This window comes from Watersipora subatra, chromosome 2, assembly GCF_963576615.1.
Source record: "Watersipora subatra chromosome 2, tzWatSuba1.1, whole genome shotgun sequence".
In the NCBI taxonomy this organism is placed as follows: domain Eukaryota; kingdom Metazoa; phylum Bryozoa; class Gymnolaemata; order Cheilostomatida; family Watersiporidae; genus Watersipora; species Watersipora subatra.
The window spans coordinates 2199159-2218395 of NC_088709.1; the positions used below are offsets into that span (position 1 = coordinate 2199159).

The following is a 19237-nucleotide window of genomic DNA, read 5'->3' on the forward strand; positions in this document are numbered from 1 at the left end:
ATCTTTCATTGGTGTCACGCACTTCGGTCAAGGTCAAACTGCACAAAGGGTTACATTAGCAGAGTTGCTCATCAAATGACTCTATAATAGTATTAACAATCCAAAACAATTAAAAACATTTTCGGTTTTGGTTCAGACCTAACTATATAAAGTAACTGTCCTACTTATCAGTATATACAGTAAGGTTGCTACTGTCTGGCAACAAATCTTATTCATCCAACACAACATGAATATTAAAAACAACTGCTGTAACATTTTGCCAGGACCTTATCAAAACTTCAACTCCATTAGCCTATTAAAATATAAGAAACACTTTGCCTCGATTGAGAAGCTTCAAGCTGTCGTCATGATCAGCATCAGCAAAAATCAAACCATCCATTGTGGAGAACTTTTAAGAACTATATATTCCGCGAAAAGCCTGCGTGGGGTGACTTACTACGTGTAATAACATCTAATAATCAATCGAGATAGGGTGAGATGAGAGTTGAGGGAGGATGTAAAACAACATATCGAGTGAGGACTACACTCACCTTCCTGTTCACAAAACTACAAAAATTTTTTTAACCGGATGAAAGGTCATCACACACACTGAAGTACTAGCAATTGGCAATATCACCTTCGCGGTTGATATTGATAGACGAATGTAACCAGCCTTCTAAACAGGAGATGAAAACTGTTAGTAGCTAGCAGATAGATCAAACTGTAGTTTTGATGCAGCTTTGTGGCTGATAGTCGAACTTATATTGCCCCCAACCTTCTCCGAGCCAGCTGACGTGGAACTCAGTCTTATAATATCAAGTACTCCTTTCTCCCAATAGAAGCTGTTCATTTGACAGACTCCTTAATGCTTAATAGGATATTATTTACAAGCAAAATATCTGACAAATGTTTTTGCAATAGCAACAGGAAATTAGAACCAAACTAGACCGAAAGCAGAGGAAGAGGTGATCAATCATCAAACAATAGCAGTCCATGTATGCATATTCAGAGTGTCACGGTAACCATCTACATCAAGGGTTATAAAGGAAAGCATGGCACTTGGCTGCTTGTACTGTTAACCCTCTAGTTCTATCGAGTACATTGATAGAAGTAGGGAGGATGAAGCTATTCCAATTGATGAGCAAATGCTTACACAAGCTGATCCGTCTCCGAGAAGCATTGCTAGCAATTCTATGAAGTTGATATCAACTGTGACAACTATTAGATACATGTGAGCATAAGATACTATTTATATTTTAAATAAATAACACCAATCAGCGATGAAAATGAATACAATTGTATAGAGATAAATACAAATTTAATCCTAGTAGCATAGCTTTACAAAAATGTGATTTGACCATTATTAAAAATTATTACCTGTAGTCACTAGGTGACTGATAAAAGTTTTATTTACAGAAAGCACGAGCGAGCTTGGCTGGCTATCACACAAATTGTGCTTTTAAAAAAATAACTAGCGGTGAACTGATGAGATGGAAAAAAGTAAAGTTTGCTTCTGTGGAGGAGTTATAAGTCGAATCCAGAGTAACGACGTACTGAGTCCTGCAAAACAGAACATTTAAGGATATCAAAAGGAAAATTCTACAAAAATTCAATTGCAAATCAAATATAAAGCAACGAGTGAGATGGCTGATGCAATCTTGTAAGTTCTGTCTAATCATTGACATGACTGATACAGATAAAAGGGATCAAGGCTTGTAATAGGGTATCCAGTGATTAATCTATATCGGTAGCAGGTAGCAAACCTACACAGATACCACTGTAAGTCTCTCATGCCAGGCATATCATGTGATACCAGATATCTGGTATCAGGTATATCATCTGATAGCAGGTATATCATCTGATACCAGGTATATCATCTGATAGCAGGTATATCATCTGATAGCAGGTATATCATCTGATACCAGGTATATCATCTGATACCAGGTATATCATCTGATACCAGGTATATCATCTGATACCAGGTATATCATCTGATACCAGGTATATCATCTGGTAGCAGGTATAACATCTGGTAGCAGTATCAGCATTCAGTAACCGATATATAATATATTTACAATCTGATTACAAATACAGTAAGAAGATTATCAATTCACCAGCTAACTTAACATAAAAAGTTGCAATGTTGATATTGACGAGTCAAATGTGAATTATACAGTTGAGTAACTTACTTTTAGAGACATTATACCTAGCTCATGGTCAGTAACCATTGCGTCTGCATCATCCCAACACAGCTCAAACCTGCAAGAGACAAAACCATTCGGATTAAAGAGTTGTGCCCACATTGTCACAAGCTGCTTATTGCTACGGCTGCTGTTGCATTGTAAATAAGACCAAGTCTGATTTACACGGTGAATCAATTTCAAAAACTACAAAATGATCATTAGAGCTGACCTTCCCATCATTGCTGGACTCAAACCGTACACAAGTACACAGGATAATGTATATCACCAACTAGCCCACAAAGTGTGTCTTTAATTTAATGCAAGTCTAACTATAAACATGTTAACACTCTAGTCTAACTATAAACATGTTAACACTCTAGTCTAACTATCATCATGTTAACACTCTAGTGTAACTATTACCATGTTAACACTCTAGTGTAACTATCAACATGGTAACACTCAAGTCTAACTATCAACATGGTAACACTCAAGTCTAAATATCAACATGGTAACACTCTAGTCTAACTATCAACATGGTAACACTCTAATCTAGCTAAAGCCGATACGCATGTCCAGAAGAGTGGCTCATTTTACATAGTAGGAAGGAAGTCTGAGAAGCACGACAGGCAAGAACATATACATATACAGTCAAACATGGATAACTCGCCCACGGATAGCTCGAACACATGGTTAATTCGAACGGTTTCTTTGGTCCGTTCCCACGTAATGATAAATTGCTATAGATAACTCGAACTCAACACTGTTAACTCGAACTGTTTTTTGCCCAATGGCTACCGAATCGGTTGTTATCGCTTTAGAAAATCACTTTATTCCAAGCCATAGAGGTAAACCTCAACTTTTCGTAATTCGTAAGCGTCATTATTACCACTATCGGCAAAATATTTTTGTCAACGACTTTTCTAAAGGTTTGGTGAAATTTGATTTATACCAAACATCCGCTTAGCAATCGCCCTTCGGAAGCAAGGTAAAGTGAGGTAATCTTTGCATAAACTTCAAGAAAAATCGGCAAAATTGATCGTGGGTAAAACGCTCAAAAGAAAAATACGTCTTTTCTTTTGAGCATTTCAACAACGATCAAGTTTTGCCAATGTCAATATAAAAAACGTCTTGGCAATAACATCACCTCAAACAACGAACCAATCTCAAGTGATAGAAAAATCTCTATACTTTTTGATAAAAACGTTTTAAACTTTACATTAGAAGCATTTAATTTGAAACAAGCCATTTGTGCTTTTGATTTATATTATAGTTTGTATATGTACATGTATCTACTAATAAATAAGTAAATACATGGACCTGTGACAGTGTTCTGATAACTTGAACGCTCTGATAATTCGAACACTTTCGCTCGGTCCCGTGAAGTTCGAGTTATCCATGTTTGACTGTATATATATACAAAGCTACTCTCCACCTTTTATGACAGGGCATTAAATTAACTTACGTATGCAAGAGCTGTTCAAGGGCTTGCTCCTGATTTTCTGATACGACGGAGGGACCAAGACCGGTATCATCTTGTGTTTCGGGGGGATACGAGTGAAATGGGTGGGATGCAGGCACCGCTTGAGACGGTTGTTTAGATATAATTTGTACCAGGTCGTAATCACACTACAAAATAATACACACGAGATAATGCTCTAGTCACAGTTTAGTGTATAGAATATATACACATATACACACATGTACACTTTTTATACACACATGTACACCTTTTATACACACATGTATACCTTTTATACACACATGTACACCTTTTATACACACATGTACACCTTTTATACACACATGTACACCTTTTATACACACACGTACACCTTTTATACACACATATACATGTTTATACAACATATATGTGTTTATACAACATATACGTGTTTATACACACATATACATGTTTATACGCACATATACATGTTTATACACACATATACATGTTTATACACACATATACATGTTTATACACACATATACATGTTTATACACACATATACATGTTTATACACACATGTACATGTTTATACACACATATACATGTTTATACAACATATACGTGTTTATACACACACACTGTGTTGCTATATAAAGAGAACATTATACTGAAAAAAATATTTTATACACACGCGCACAGGTATATATAATAGTTAATACACACGCATGCACACAGGTATATATAATAATTAATACACACGCACGCACACAGGTATATATAATGTTTAATATACATGCTAGCACTCAATCTAACAAAGCCCTATGAAGTTGAAAAGGCTTATAGGAGATGAAACTATGAAATAAGTGGCTGAACTCGGATTATCACAGCGCAAAAGAAGGTTTAGTAGTTTCTTTGAGGCCCTCACCTGACTGAGGTCCTTCGAGACCTCACTAGAGAGGGTCTGTAGTCGTCCCATCTTTCCTCGTAATTTGTGAATCTTATTTTGGATTCTATAAGCCATTCTGGAGGACAAATGCATTTCGATGTTGGCAACATTGTGGGTTGTTATAAGCAAGTGTGGTCTGAGTGTCAGCCGCTAGATGATTTACTGCTAGAGCCGTAGCTAATATATACCGTAGCTAATGCCTCACCAATAGTCTCTATACATGCACATACTGGTCTTCATCAGGTTGTAAAGAGTAAAACATCCTGCACGTTCCTCAATTATTTGTAACGAGTCTAAATGATAATAAAAACAATTTCTTGAACAAGTTTAGTCTTGTATTTGAGCTCAGGTTTGACAATTTCTATAGTGAGTAAACTACAGCAAAAGAGCAGGCTTGCCATTGATGATAAGGAAAAAAACGAACATGAATAGAGAGAAGACAACTCACTGGAACCACTGAATGAAAAGACGATACATCTTTTTGGTCTTATCCCAACAGTGGTCCTCGTGCAATGACACGGCCGATGTGCAGCACTCACTCATCTTGTTCCTGCAAGACAATCAGCAGTACAAGTGAGGGCACATGAGGTCAATCAGCAGTACGAGTGAGGCCTCATGAGGTGACTAGGAAGACATGTTCAATGATATATTGATGCAAAAACATTGTATTTGTAACACCAGGCGGGTGAGATTAGCAACAGTATCCAACTAAGCCTGGGAAGGCTTACTTCTCAAACTTGTGTATCTGCTCCTCATTATATGGCAATGTCTTCAACCTGCGGTCGCTGTGGAAGGCCGTCATACATTCCTCCACATGATTAGTCAGTGAGGCTACTCTTGCAGCGCTGTAGTAGAAGTCAAGAGAAATGGGCTTATGATGTAGTATACAAGGTTCAAGCGCAAACAGTGAATAACTCAAGTATGATCAGAAATAATGATCCTATGTTTGAGCTGAAACTCTCCACGGAGTTATGTTCTCTTGCTATAATTGTTGACACTGTCTGCGGAGTCATGTACTCTTGCTACAATATCTTAAACTGTCTTTAAATGATTCATGAATTTGTCAGAAACTAAAACAAAAGCCATAACTGCACTTGATAAAATAAGCAAGAGACAGGATATCTGATGTGAGGTTGAGAAAAGGTAACAAATAAACAAACCACTACCGAGGAGACTTGCAAACTTCATGCCCAGACAACTATCCAAGAGAGCATTAGATTTTGGGAAGAGGAAGCAACTACCAATTAAACTTTCAACAAAAATAAATTACAGACACTCCCCAATTTTTGAACGAGATATGTTCGTTAAGCGAATTTTTTCCTAAGTGGTCTCAGTTGGTTATTTTGTGCGGCGGAAGGATGAATGTTTTGTATCTGTATTTGTATGTTTAAGGAGTTGGTTATTTTGTACGGCGGAAGGATGAATGTTTTGTATCTGTATTTGTATGTTTAAGGAGTTGGTTATTTTGTACGGCGGAAGGATGAATGTTTTGTATCTGTATTTGTATGTTTAAGGCTTGTTTAAGTATCCTACATGTATATTGGTTTGTACAGCATTTAAAGAACACGTGATAATAATAAAACAATATACTCTATAAAGATGTGTAAGACTGGAGAGAAACACTACTACTGTAAAAGAAATGTTACTAAATTTTTCACGTGTTGCTGCACATAACGAATAAGTAAGCTGTGTAATTACTTGAAAAGATTGATATCAAAGGCGAAAAGCCGCACTACTCGAAAAAAAGTGTGCAATACAAAATGCAACGCACGGCATCTCTGTACAAACATTTTTGACATACGCACTACACCGTTCGTATTTACAGTTGTTCATAGCATGAATGTTCGAAGGTAGGGTAGCGTCTGTATACCTCTAATTATGCGCGACGTGACATATAACAATCCACTAAATTTACTCTGGAATTCAATGTGCAGACAACTACTAAGTACACTTTTGCATTTTACGTGATGCGCACGTGGGTAAGAAAAATAAATGCAACCAACCACATGTCCTTCTCAGGGTCACATCCACTTGACCGTCTCCATTTGTGTGATAACTCCTTTTTGTCAGCTAATTTTTCTTTATAATCTTCTCCGTATTTTTGTAGATCTTGAATAAATGAGCCCATCTATAGAAGACATGCCAAAAGTGAGCGTGTAAGAGTATAGAAGACATGCCAAAAGTGAGCACCACCTATAGAAGACATACCAAAAGTGAACATGTAAGAGACAATGTCTTGCTCAGAGCATCTGGGTAACCAGGAATTAGCACGTGGAAGACACTTGGGTATGAGCACCAGTGAAGACATCCGATTCAACTCTGACAGACTTTCAGCGGTTCTTTTTTAAATGGATACAGAGCGTTGCTCAGCGCTCTACCGTCTCTCTTATTTTATGGGTAAAACTTTTACAACTTTGAATGCATTGCAAAATGATAGGCTGTATCCTCCTTGTTCACTGAGGATGGAAAACTAATCGATATCTATATTGAGACTTGAGTGGCCATTTCTCACCTCCTCAATTTTCAGATTCAATGCTTCAAACCTCTCCAAGACTTGATTATCTGAGCTACTGCTCGCTCTCATTTGATGTTCCCGTTTGCGGTAGTTCTGAACGAGACTCCTCATGAAGCCGTGCCGAGCACGAACCTCTTCAGCCGTGCTTATAACCATAAGTATATTGTCACGCAGTTGCACAACCATATATATTACATAGTTTCTACAAAGAGATCAATCCAAGTTGCGTTGTTACGATTAAGCGATAGAAATACCAAAATACAGCTTCAACAAAATAGCTTATCGAGTGGTAAGCTGAAGAGTAAATAGAGATAAGGATTGAAAAGGAAATTCTGACACTGAGAACAGATCAATTGGAAAATTTGTATTTCATGAATGTGTAAAAATTACTCCTTTAAAAAAACAAGATTAAATATATGTTGCATTAGCAGTAATGACGTGTGTAGGTTCCTTACCAATACGACAGCAACATATTTAATTCTGTCGCTAAAAGTTCCACATTTTGCTGTTGAAATTGTTGTAATTCAAGTTTTATTAAACAAATCGACTATCACATGTTTTAATCTAATGGCTATAATAAATAATAGACACGGATATATGAATAGTAATATATATATACATATATATAAGAGCTATATATATATTGCTAGTGATATATATATATATATATATCTAAGAGCTGTCAAAACTACTCTGAATAAATTCATGTGTAATTCTAAGTAGAATTTGTCTGAAACTTCTCCAAAGAACAACTTCATTTGGGAATTTTAAAGTAAAACACATTTACAGCGTCGCTTTAAAACTCTTGCGGAGAAGGTGGTCATGTGACCAGGTCATGTGGAGTCACTGAGAAAGATAAATTAGTAGAGAAAGGATGAGCAAAGAGAATCTCCACACCAAAATAAAAATAATAAAATGAATAATGAAAACTTCAAACAAGCCAAATCTTTCAGTAGAATGTCTAGTTGGAAAGAAGAGCCTAGTTCAAAAGAAGCTCGCAGGTTTTTTATTAATATGACTTCCTTAGTAAATATAGCTTTGAAGAATCTTAGGCGGTAAACCAATTGAAAATCCTAGAAAATTCGTTTAGTTATGGAGTATGGGAAATCCAACCACACATATATTGTAATGCTCCAGCTGCGCTCTTATGAAAGGGGATTCCCCTTTAGTCAAATCAATAGCGTAGGGCTCTGAATCGGCAAAGGCCTATTGTTTACCGACCACACCATACTCATGAATCACCTGTCTCAGCCTGCCTCAGCTGATATATGCGCGTCACCTGTCTCATTCTGCCTCAGCTGATATATGCGTACTATTAATTGAAATGCAGTCTTTACGGAGGTGACATGAGGCGTGACATATTTCCCTGAATTTAGAGTTACCCATTATTAAATTACACAAGCAATGGCCTATGCAGTGTGGCAAGAGTCCGTATCGTAAACAATATTTTCCCATGTAAGAGTGTGCTCTATGGTTCTGTGGCGTAGCTTACAATACCACTTATATTCTTTAGTTACGGGAAATAATAACACTGAGGCTATCTTGAGCTGTAGGCACAGAGACGCACTCACACGCTACCATGTAATAGGTTTCACATACTCTGTTATACAACCATGATGTGACCTAGACAACAATAGCGAGAACAGCGATTATAGATAATAGTGTTAAAATTACATTATTATTATTACTCATCCTTGTTAACGTTGAGAGCCCCTAATGTGGTGATTGCAGAACGCTTTATAAGTCTTTTTGATGGATAAAATAAGTTTCTAACTAAAGCTGAATTTTATGATGAGAGAATGAGATTACAACCGCCACACAAGTGAAGGCGCACTGATCTCTTACAAACACATAAATGACTTCGTAAAAACTGGAAGCTTGGCAGAAGCGAATAAAGAAGGACTCGAAGAGAAACATTGTTTAGCTGCTTAGGAGTTGGGAAGTTTTCTTTGCAAATCAACCACGATGTCAGATGGTTCATTTCGTAGCAGCATTGCATAATGCACACTCTAACAGTGGTTCCCATTGCGTAAATATAATGGGTCAACAAATGATTTACAGGGAACTTATATTGCCCCTCATGAGATGTCGCAATCCGTCATATTAATAATCTACAAACTATTGTGTTAAAATATTCCAAGCATGGTACTGGTAATGCTTGAACACACCTGGAGATGCTTTTGAGAATGTGTGGATTTCAGCAACACGGAGGGAAGCATGACTATACCCATGAAGGGATGAAGAAGGATTGTGTACTTACTCAAATACTTTCACCGCTCTGTCAAGGCATCCTTGCAGGGCTAGCGTCAATTTCAACTTGTTACATATGTACTTCATTATGCTAGTGCAGTTCTTAGCAAGCTGATAGTCTTTCTCCAAATCATATGCTGATGCGAAGCGATTGAACTTTGCTGTGATAAATAGAAGACAAGTTTGTCCAAAAGCAATAATTGTGCAGACATCAAAAGGCAAATCAATGATCACCAAAAGTAAAACCAGCTTTTTCCGATATTGTTAATCTTTCTTCTAAATGATAAAAAATAAAGCTCTTTTAGTTAAAAAGACGAATTTAAGAATTATGATGAGTGGATTGGGATCCCCTACCAGAGGGGCTAGATATCATCCCAAACACGCTAGAAAATATCATGCATATGTATAGATTACTCTCTCCGCCGCAGATAGCTTCTGCGATGCATGTTACGGGGAACTACAATTCTCCCCGGTGAGATTATATACGCAGCAACAAATGCCTAAATGGTCTTTCTACAAACACCTACCCTAATAAGTTGAACTCTGATGGAGCCACTGCTGCTTCATAGACTAGTAAACATCTTACTTTATTAGACCTTTTTGTCAGCGAGAATAAATCAGCTCATAGGAACTTTGAAAGCTACATACACTTTGATGAGCTATATTTTACACTCTGTAATTGGCCACATATATATTCTAGTACCTTTTGTGTAATTTGATCAGGAATGTAGTATTCTAGCCAATAATGATGGTAAGGAACATGAAATAGTTATATGCATGTATATACATGTATATATATATACATGTATATACATGTATATATATATGCATGTATATACATGTATTATATATATATATATATAATACATGTATATACATGTATTATATATATATACATGCATATATATAATACATGTATATATATATATATATATATATATATATATATATATATAATACATGTATATACATGTATTATATATATATATACACATGTATATACATGTATTATATATATAATACATGTATATACATATATATATATATATAATGACAGAGAAGATGAAATACATACGTATATGAGGTTTTGTCGGTAAATCATCAGATCTGGTCATAGGCTCACGGCAATGATAAAGCATAACTGGGTCGGCCTCAGTTGTCACAGGAAACTTGGCAACATCTGTATCTTGCACCAAGTCGTCTAGCCTGCTGTTCTCATAGAGTAGTAACTGTTCGACGGGGAGGTACTGACATTGTCTCTCTATCAGATCTTTCATGCGATGAAGACTACAAGGGCAGAGTGAGCTATGCAGAGTAGAAGTAATATAACAGAATTGTGAACATTCAACCATTAGCTAGGAAATTTACTGACAGCGTTGCCACAGCTTGGACAATTTGACATACCAAGTGCTGCTGCGATACAAGCTACAATACATGTGTGTCATTCGATGAAGGGGTAAGTATAACACACAGTTACTATAGAGTCATACTTTGCAATTTAATAACCAAGAAAGCTGTATAAATCTACTAGTGTCAGAGCAGTAAGTATACTCACTCATCCTTGGGATCGCAGTATACCTTCAGCAGTTTGCACTGACAAGCGTCAAAGATGTTCACGATTGTTTTGTCTACGATATTCGAAACTTGACTGAAAAAGGTCTCAAAATCCGAACAATATTGCAAATCGACCTCAAGTAGACCGGCGATGAGTGGCGTCAACTGCAGTTTCAACCCACTGCAACAGTTCATAGACCAGCTCGGTATTTGCATAACACCGTACATGCGAAGCAGTAAAAACAGGATAAGATTACTCCAGAGCTTATGGCTAAACGATTAGACCAAACCTACTCACACTGATAAATTGCAGGTTGGAGGGAGTTCATCCGAGTAATCAATTTTACCATTAGCCTTCTCGCACACCCCTGATATCACATACCTCTTCTTGCCTGTGAGTATTCGTTGCCTGCAGTAGACGAACTGGGCTTATCACTAGAGTACCACACACTTTAAGCTTGTTATGAAGGTTATACAACTTGTTCTGCATTTAGTGCCATTATCCATCAAGCTCCCAGCTCCTTTGAGAAAAGCGTGTTCCAAAAGGTGAGCAGATACGATACTACATGTATTGTCTCCCCATGACAGACCAAACTCTATACAGAAGAGCTTATGCTAATTACTTACATGTCGGGACGGTTCCTCCTGCCACCGCATGGCCGGAATGGGAGAGAGCCAGTGGCTACATGATATATAGTTACTCCGACACTCCAAAGGTCAACTGATGCAGTGAAGGACTTTTTTGTACCAAAACTTTGTCGGATGACAGCTCTATCATAAAGGTCAGGATGCTGTAACATGAATACTAGTTAAACAACCAGTTATAGAATAAAACGCTGCAACTCAGAAAAACTAACTAGAGTTGGTCTCGAGTATTACCGTCAGCAGACTGTGCACGACTAACAGCAGCGACATACATATGAATATCTTTATACATGTGACTGACTCAACAACCAAAATCAATAGGGTATTGAAATCGCTTACCAGATACTCTTCAGTACCATAGAGAGATGTAAATGACTCGTCTTCTTCATTAAGTTTTCTGGCAGCACCAAAGTCTGTTAGCTTGTATATAGACCTGAGGTGTATAAAAACCTAGTAGTAACAAGTAGAGAAACATACATTAAGTTTGTACTCATCACACGCTACGTAAATATGACTTACTATTCAAAGCTTTTAATATCAAGAATGAACTCAATTACGAAAAAACTTCCATGGTTGAAGAGAAGCATGTTTGAAGACTTGAGCTGGTGGAACTGAATAAAATTTACCTGCCCTCGCCTGTTTCTAATTTGAGAATATTTCCTGGCTTGATATCTCTATGGACGACATTTTTCTCTCTGAGGTACTTGAGGCCCGCAGCTATAATAAGAAGACAGTCTCTCAAGTCAAGTTATGAAGTCTAACAAACAAAAGAAACATATTTGTTCAGTGAATGTGTTATTAACCATCAGACTGCCAGAGTCAGAAGTTACCTCTGTTAAACTGTCATGAAAAATTCCTGCGCTTACGGTCTAATCAAGTATGCCTTCACTAAGCTCAATAGCCGATAAACTACTGTTTTGAGAATACAAGCCCTGTAAAAGTCTCTAGCATGGATGTTAAGTGAGAAGGTGAACAACAATGACACCAAAGTAGCCCACAGAGTGACTATTGTTCAACGTATTATACAAAAAAAGGACAATTTAGCAGAAACAAGAACCCAAAGCGGTTTCTGACTCCAGGTGCTACGTATGCCAACAAGCACAACAATGAATGAAACCGATCTCATCAGAATGTATAAAAGACTATATAAACCTCCGATAGATTAGTCATACTCATTTTCAACCAAATATTATATTTTAAATATACACGTGTTTACGGGTTGGGCATCTCCATTGTTGTTTGTTTCTGATGATGATTACATGTACTTTTATTTCCTTTATATTCTAGTAAGAAGTCAGTTGGGTTGTCATTTCATTTCCAAAATAATAGTAAGTATTTAACTTTCCAATTTTCACTCCACTTTCTTTAACTTTTTCTAAAACACATCTTTTTATTTTTATTTAGAATATAATATATTATAATAGAATATGTTTTGTCAGCTTAAAAATGACTACTCTCCGAAGTTTAGTTGTTAAAATACAGGGAACCTTTTCTCTTTCCCTAAGCCTGATACACTTCCTTTAGTGGTAACAACCTGAGTAAAGTTTTAAATTCTTGCAGATTCACAAGTATTGCACAAGAACATATTTTATCAGAGTTTTATCAGAATTAATTTACCACAAAAGTGCTATCTAAATTTAATTTCCAAATTAGAATTTGGTATTTCCTAAAAATTTATTCACAAGTACATTGTTATTATTATTAGTATTGTTATTAGTATTAGTATTGTTATTAGTATTAGTATTGTTATTAGTATTAGTATTGTTATTAGTATTAGTATTGTTATTAGTATTAGTATTGTTATTAGTATTAGTATTGTAATTAGTATTAGTATTGTTATTAGTATTAGTATTGTTATTAGTATTAGTATTGTAATTAGTATTAGTATTGTTATTAGTATTAGTATTGTTATTAGTATTAGTATTGTTATTAGTATTAGTATTGTTATTAGTATTAGTATTGTTATTAGTATTAGTATTGTAATTAGTATTAGTATTGTTATTAGTATTAGTATTGTTATTAGTATTAGTATTGTTATTAGTATTAGTATTGTTATTAGTATTAGTATTGTTATTAGTATTAGTATTGTAATTAGTATTAGTATTGTTATTAGTATTAGTATTGTTATTAGTATTAGTATTGTTATTAGTATTAGTATTGTTATTAGTATTAGTATTGTTATTGTTATTAGTATTAGTATTGTTATTAGTATTAGTATTGTTATTAGTATTAGTATTGTTATTAGTATTAGTATTGTTATTGTTATTAGTATTAGTATTGTTATTAGTATTAGTATTGTTATTAGTATTAGTATTGTTATTAGTATTAGTATTGTTATTAGTATTAGTATTGTTATTAGTATTGTTATTAGTATTAGTATTGTTATTAGTATTAGTATTGTTATTAGTATTGTTATTAGTATTAGTATTGTAATTAGTATTAGTATTGTTATTAGTATTAGTATTGTTATTAGTATTAGTATTGTTATTAGTATTAGTATTGTTATTAGTATTGTTATTAGTATTAGTATTGTTATTAGTATTAGTATTGTTATTAGTATTAGTATTGTTATTAGTATTGTTATTAGTATTAGTATTGTTATTAGTATTAGTATTGTTATTAGTATTGTTATTAGTATTAGTATTGTAATTAGTATTAGTATTGTTATTAGTATTAGTATTGTTATTAGTATTAGTATTGTTATTAGTATTAGTATTGTTATTAGTATTGTTATTAGTATTAGTATTGTTATTAGTATTAGTATTGTTATTAGTATTGTTATTAGTATTAGTATTGTTATTAGTATTAGTATTGTTATTAGTATTAGTATTGTTATTAGTATTAGTATTGTTATTAGTATTAGTATTGTTATTAGTATTAGTATTGTTATTAGTATTAGTATTGTTATTAGTATTAGTATTGTAATTAGTATTAGTATTGTTATTAGTATTAGTATTGTTATTAGTATTAGTATTGTTATTAGTATTAGTATTGTTATTAGTATTAGTATTGTTATTAGTATTAGTATTGTTATTAGTATTAGTATTGTTATTAGTATTAGTATTGTTATTAGTATTAGTATTGTTATTGTTATTAGTATTAGTATTGTTATTAGTATTAGTATTGTTATTAGTATTAGTATTGTTATTAGTATTAGTATTGTTATTAGTATTAGTATTGTTATTAGTATTGTTATTAGTATTAGTATTGTTATTAGTATTAGTATTGTTATTAGTATTGTTATTAGTATTAGTATTGTAATTAGTATTAGTATTGTTATTAGTATTAGTATTGTTATTAGTATTAGTATTGTTATTAGTATTAGTATTGTTATTAGTATTAGTATTGTTATTAGTATTAGTATTGTTATTAGTATTAGTATTGTTATTAGTATTAGTATTGTTATTAGTATTAGTATTGTTATTAGTATTAGTATTATTATTAGTATTAGTATTATTATTAGTATTAGTATTATTATTAGTATTAGTATTATTATTAGTATTGTTATTAGTATTAGTATTGTTATTAGTATTAGTATTGTTATTAGTATTAGTATTGTTATTAGTATTAGTATTGTTATTAGTATTAGTATTGTTATTAGTATTGTTATTGAAGAAGTCGCTACCAGATTTAATGTTAAGAGAAGAGTATAACACAGCTTTTTAACAAATTGTTTTTTGAAAATATATAATGCGAGCAAATAATCTCAATCAATGATCTCAATGACTCCCAGACATTTGATCTATACGGGGAGAGCAGGAGAGGGGGATAAAATTTTATCCATTTCCTGGGAACTAATTCTAGCCAGAGCCAATTTATCAAGTATTAACAAAGCAATTGGAATTTCATTTTTCCTATTTTTTGAGACTACTGAGAAGACATTCCCGCTCCAAAAGTCCTGCTTTCAGTGTAGGGACTGAAGATATCCCAAACATGAAAACTTCTTTTGATCGCCTACACCCACTCTTCATATTTGAAACCTTGATAAATGGTTAATAATATTATAATAATATTTTGACTGAATCATGTTGAAATAAATAGCCCAACGACTAATAATAATAGTACTAGGAGTTTTACAAGGACTTATTACAAGCTGGAAAAAGTTATAACAAATTTTTTAATCACAATATACTCCTTTATGACGAGGCAACAAATGTTTGTTGTTATTTTCGTCTCACCGTAACCAGGTTACTCATATGACCGAACAGAGCACCCTCTCAGCACCACAAGCTGCTGTCAGCAGCATAAAAAGGCTTAAAATGCAAAATAAACTTACCGATGTGTTTGAGGAAAAGGAGGAATTCTGACTCAGGTAGTCCGTAAGCATTACTAGTCTTTTCAAGTATAGAATAGAGACTTCCGCCGTTACAGTACTCCATTACAATTACTCTTGATGGTATTCGATCAGATTGTGACTGCAACAAATAACATGCAGCTAAAAACATCCTCCGAAGAGATGAGAGAAAAGAAGTATTATTTTATGTAAGTTACGATGTAGTTCTAAGGTCCTCTTGATGAAAGTTGAGAACTTGTAAGAATAAGTAGAGCTGTAAATATGTAAGCATGATAACATATAATAACATGATAACATATATAACATGATAACAAGGGTTGAGAAGAGTACAGAGCCAGTCCAAGTTATGTCTGGTTCGAATGCCTGACCCAACACTGAATTGTTATCAAAATATTTTTCATCTAGAGGCCGAACAAACTATTATTATTAATAAACATCAACACAGTAGAAACTTGTGCAGCTCACAATATTTTGAATACTAAATCCGTTTCAAAATCTCATCATTCTTATCGCAAGTCTAATACCCAAAATTTGACTGAAGCTTTTAGGTGCATGCTTTACTCTAGCTACTACGGATAGTCAAATTAAACAATTACATTTACTAATGTGTTACAGGAAGGAGACAGGATGTAGTGAACATTGTGCATACCTCTTCTTCAATGGCCAGCATCTTCACAATGTTCTCATGATTTAGTGTTGATAATAGGAGGAATTCTCTGTCTTGCTCCGGCTGCCTCTCTCTATGTCTACTTGAGAATACTTTGACTGCAAAGATGTCCCCTGTTTTCTGTACCAAACAAATGCGTGACATAAACAAGAATGACACAGTCCCACAGATAAATTACTTTAACAAGAACCTCTGCTTCAAGCTCAAAATACTGAAGCGTGGCAGCAGATGACTCTTGTATGGTTAATAATAATAGTTAAGACGAGGTAGATTTTAACTTTGACCTTGAGGCAGAAAAGATAGCTCTGTTCAAATGAGTGACTTTTTCAAGCTTATGCTAAAGGTATGTGTTAATTCATGAATCTCAATATTTGTGAACCAAGGCATACAACATACGAAGTCAACAACTAAAGATGATCCTCTGCCCATTCATACTCTTCTCACATTTTTATCGAACCCTTGTGCCAACTTTTGCTCGCTAAAAGTTGGGCAAAAGATAAGCATTAGGAAAGAAAACTCTCCGACTCCATGAAGCAATTCAACTGATGTTTGACAAATGGTTGTTGCACACAACATAACATGTGCATTGGCTCTAAAACTGAGACACACTTGAACTTAAAGAGTTACGTTAGGCTAATTTAACTTTGTTCTAGTCAAAATCAGGCAAGTGCTTCTTCTGGTTATTTATAAATCTCTATTGATATTTCATAGCAAAAAATAACACCATATATTGTGAAGAATAAATTTTTGGTAAAAATTTGCAGGTAAAATTAGGACAATCTCAAGCCAGTTGATCAAATCGGTAATACTGTAAGAAGGATATACCTTCTCTCTACACTTATATACAGTTGCTGTTGCTCCCTTTCCAAGCTCATCCTTTTCCCACCAGATATAATTCGCAGATCCTTTCAAAGGTTTACCAGACATGAAGACTTCTGTTTAAATACTTGTATAAGTTCATAAGCTTGTCCAGAACAACATGTATCATGTAGTTAAATGCAACTGGTTTCAACCTGGCTCTGTAAATAATCATAGGATAAGTACAGAAAAAGTAAGAACTGATTTGACTGCACTCGTGGTAAAAATTGAATATATAACAGCAACTAAACCAAGCTATGTCCATGTTCAATTAAACAGACTACACTTTTTACTCCCCCTATAGTTAAACTAACCATATGTAAAGCTTATTACTTCATATAGATTATCCATAAATGTGTTAGGTGACATTTGACTGCAATATATAACGTTTTTTAAATAAAAAAATTAATACATGTACTCAGCTGTGATATAGGTTTCAAAGCTTGGTTTGATTACAATCACAATATGCTTCTTTGAATATTACTAATATTATTTCATTACCAATATTCTAGCAGTAATAGTTTCTACAGCTAGTTGTAACTTTTTTTTATTTTCAAACACTTGCTGGCTAAAGCAGTCCTCAAAATATAAGTGTAATAACACCGTAATAACTACCATTACCACTACTACTAATGATCATATATGTACTACCACTCGTACTAGTAGGGTAACTACTAGTAATAGGGTACCTACTACTACTAGGAGTAGTAGTAGGTACCCTATTACTAGTAGTTACCCTACTAGTACGAGAGGTACGAGTGGTAGTACATATATGATACTAACTACTAGTAATAGGGTACCTACTACTACTAGGAATAGTAGTAGGTACCCTATTACTAGTAGTCAGTAGTAGCAGTTAGTACTAATAGTAGGTACCCTAATACTACTAGGAGTAGTAGTAAGGTACCTACTACTACTCTAGAGTACCTACTACTAAGAGTAGTAGGAGGGTACCTACTACTACTACTAGGAGCAGTAAAAGAGTACCTACTACTACTACTACTACTACAGGAGCAGTAGTAGGGTACCCACTACTACTACTAGGAGCAGTAGTAGGGTACCCACTACTACTACTACTACTACTAGGAGCAGTAGTAGGGTACCCACTACTACTACTAGGAGCAGTAGTAGTAGTAGTAGAGTACCTACAACTATTATTAGTATTAAGTAGGTACTATTAGTAGTAGGTATAATGACCACTACTACTACCCTATTAGTAGTAGGTATCTTACTACTAATAGGGTAGTAGTAGTACTACTACTATTAGTAGTATGTATCCTACTACTAATAATAGTAGAGTAACTACTACTGTTGGTAGTAGGTACCCTACTACGAGTAGTAACCTATTACTCGTACCTACTACTATCAGTAGTACTACTCGTACTGCTATTACTGCTGCCATTACAACTACTGTGACAAAACGTTTAGTTAGTTATTGAGCACAAATCGTTTGTGGTCAATAGACCTACCTGCTTGAAACAAAAGTAAACTTACAGAGAAGGCAAAAACAACGATCAAACTGTATGTACTATCCTGATAAACTAGTTTAGCAATTCAGGTTCAGTAATACAATACATTCAGGTTCAATGCAGGTCAAGTCACGGCGTAAGTTCCGCACGCTTTCTGTTTCCGTCGCCCTATGTTCGGTATACATGTACTACGTTATTTGGCATTTCTCATACATGTTGAATATATGTGTTTATTGTTGTTAGCGCATCACAGCCGAAAAAAATATTAGAATACTCGCCAACAAACATTCACGTTTATTTTCATGTACATGTATTTGAACATATTTGAGAAGAACCGCGTCATATGCGTACCAAGTTCGATGTTCGTCTCTTAAAAATATTATGAATATTTTTATGACAACCATGTTCATTACACCATGGCATTACATAT

The 19237-nt window shown here is 34.4% G+C and overlaps 1 protein-coding gene across 1 annotated transcript; it reads right to left on the reverse strand.

The window, feature by feature from the left end:
* Positions 1–1217: 1217 nt before the first annotated feature.
* On the reverse strand, positions 1218–18911 carry LOC137387412 (serine/threonine-protein kinase TBK1-like). The gene is made up of 19 exons (XM_068073828.1): positions 18833–18911; positions 17306–17499; positions 16463–16600; positions 15796–15934; positions 12146–12236; positions 11859–11952; positions 11502–11665; positions 11173–11283; positions 10876–11055; positions 10396–10607; positions 9331–9481; positions 7068–7272; positions 6559–6683; positions 5284–5400; positions 5004–5105; positions 4535–4631; positions 3625–3788; positions 2169–2238; positions 1218–1539 (listed from the first exon to the last, which is right to left on the reverse strand). Exons 2-19 carry the CDS (start codon positions 17405–17407, stop codon positions 1504–1506), a joined length of 2298 nt encoding a protein of 765 aa, XP_067929929.1. The 5' UTR covers positions 17408–17499; positions 18833–18911; the 3' UTR covers positions 1218–1503.
* Positions 18912–19237: the final 326 nt, after the last annotated feature.

Bases quoted from the DNA above. Each gene is read 5' to 3' on its own strand.
- LOC137387412 (XM_068073828.1), bottom strand. From the start codon at position 17,407: ATGTCTGGTAAACCTTTGAAAGGATCTGCGAATTATATCTGGTGGGAA. The intron at 11,953-12,145 runs GTAAATTTTATT...TATACACCTCAG, and splicing joins TTAGAAACAGGCGAGGGCAG to GTCTATATACAAGCTAACAG. The intron at 1,540-2,168 runs GTAAGTTACTCA...TCTGTTTTGCAG, and splicing joins TAGGTATAATGTCTCTAAAA to GACTCAGTACGTCGTTACTC.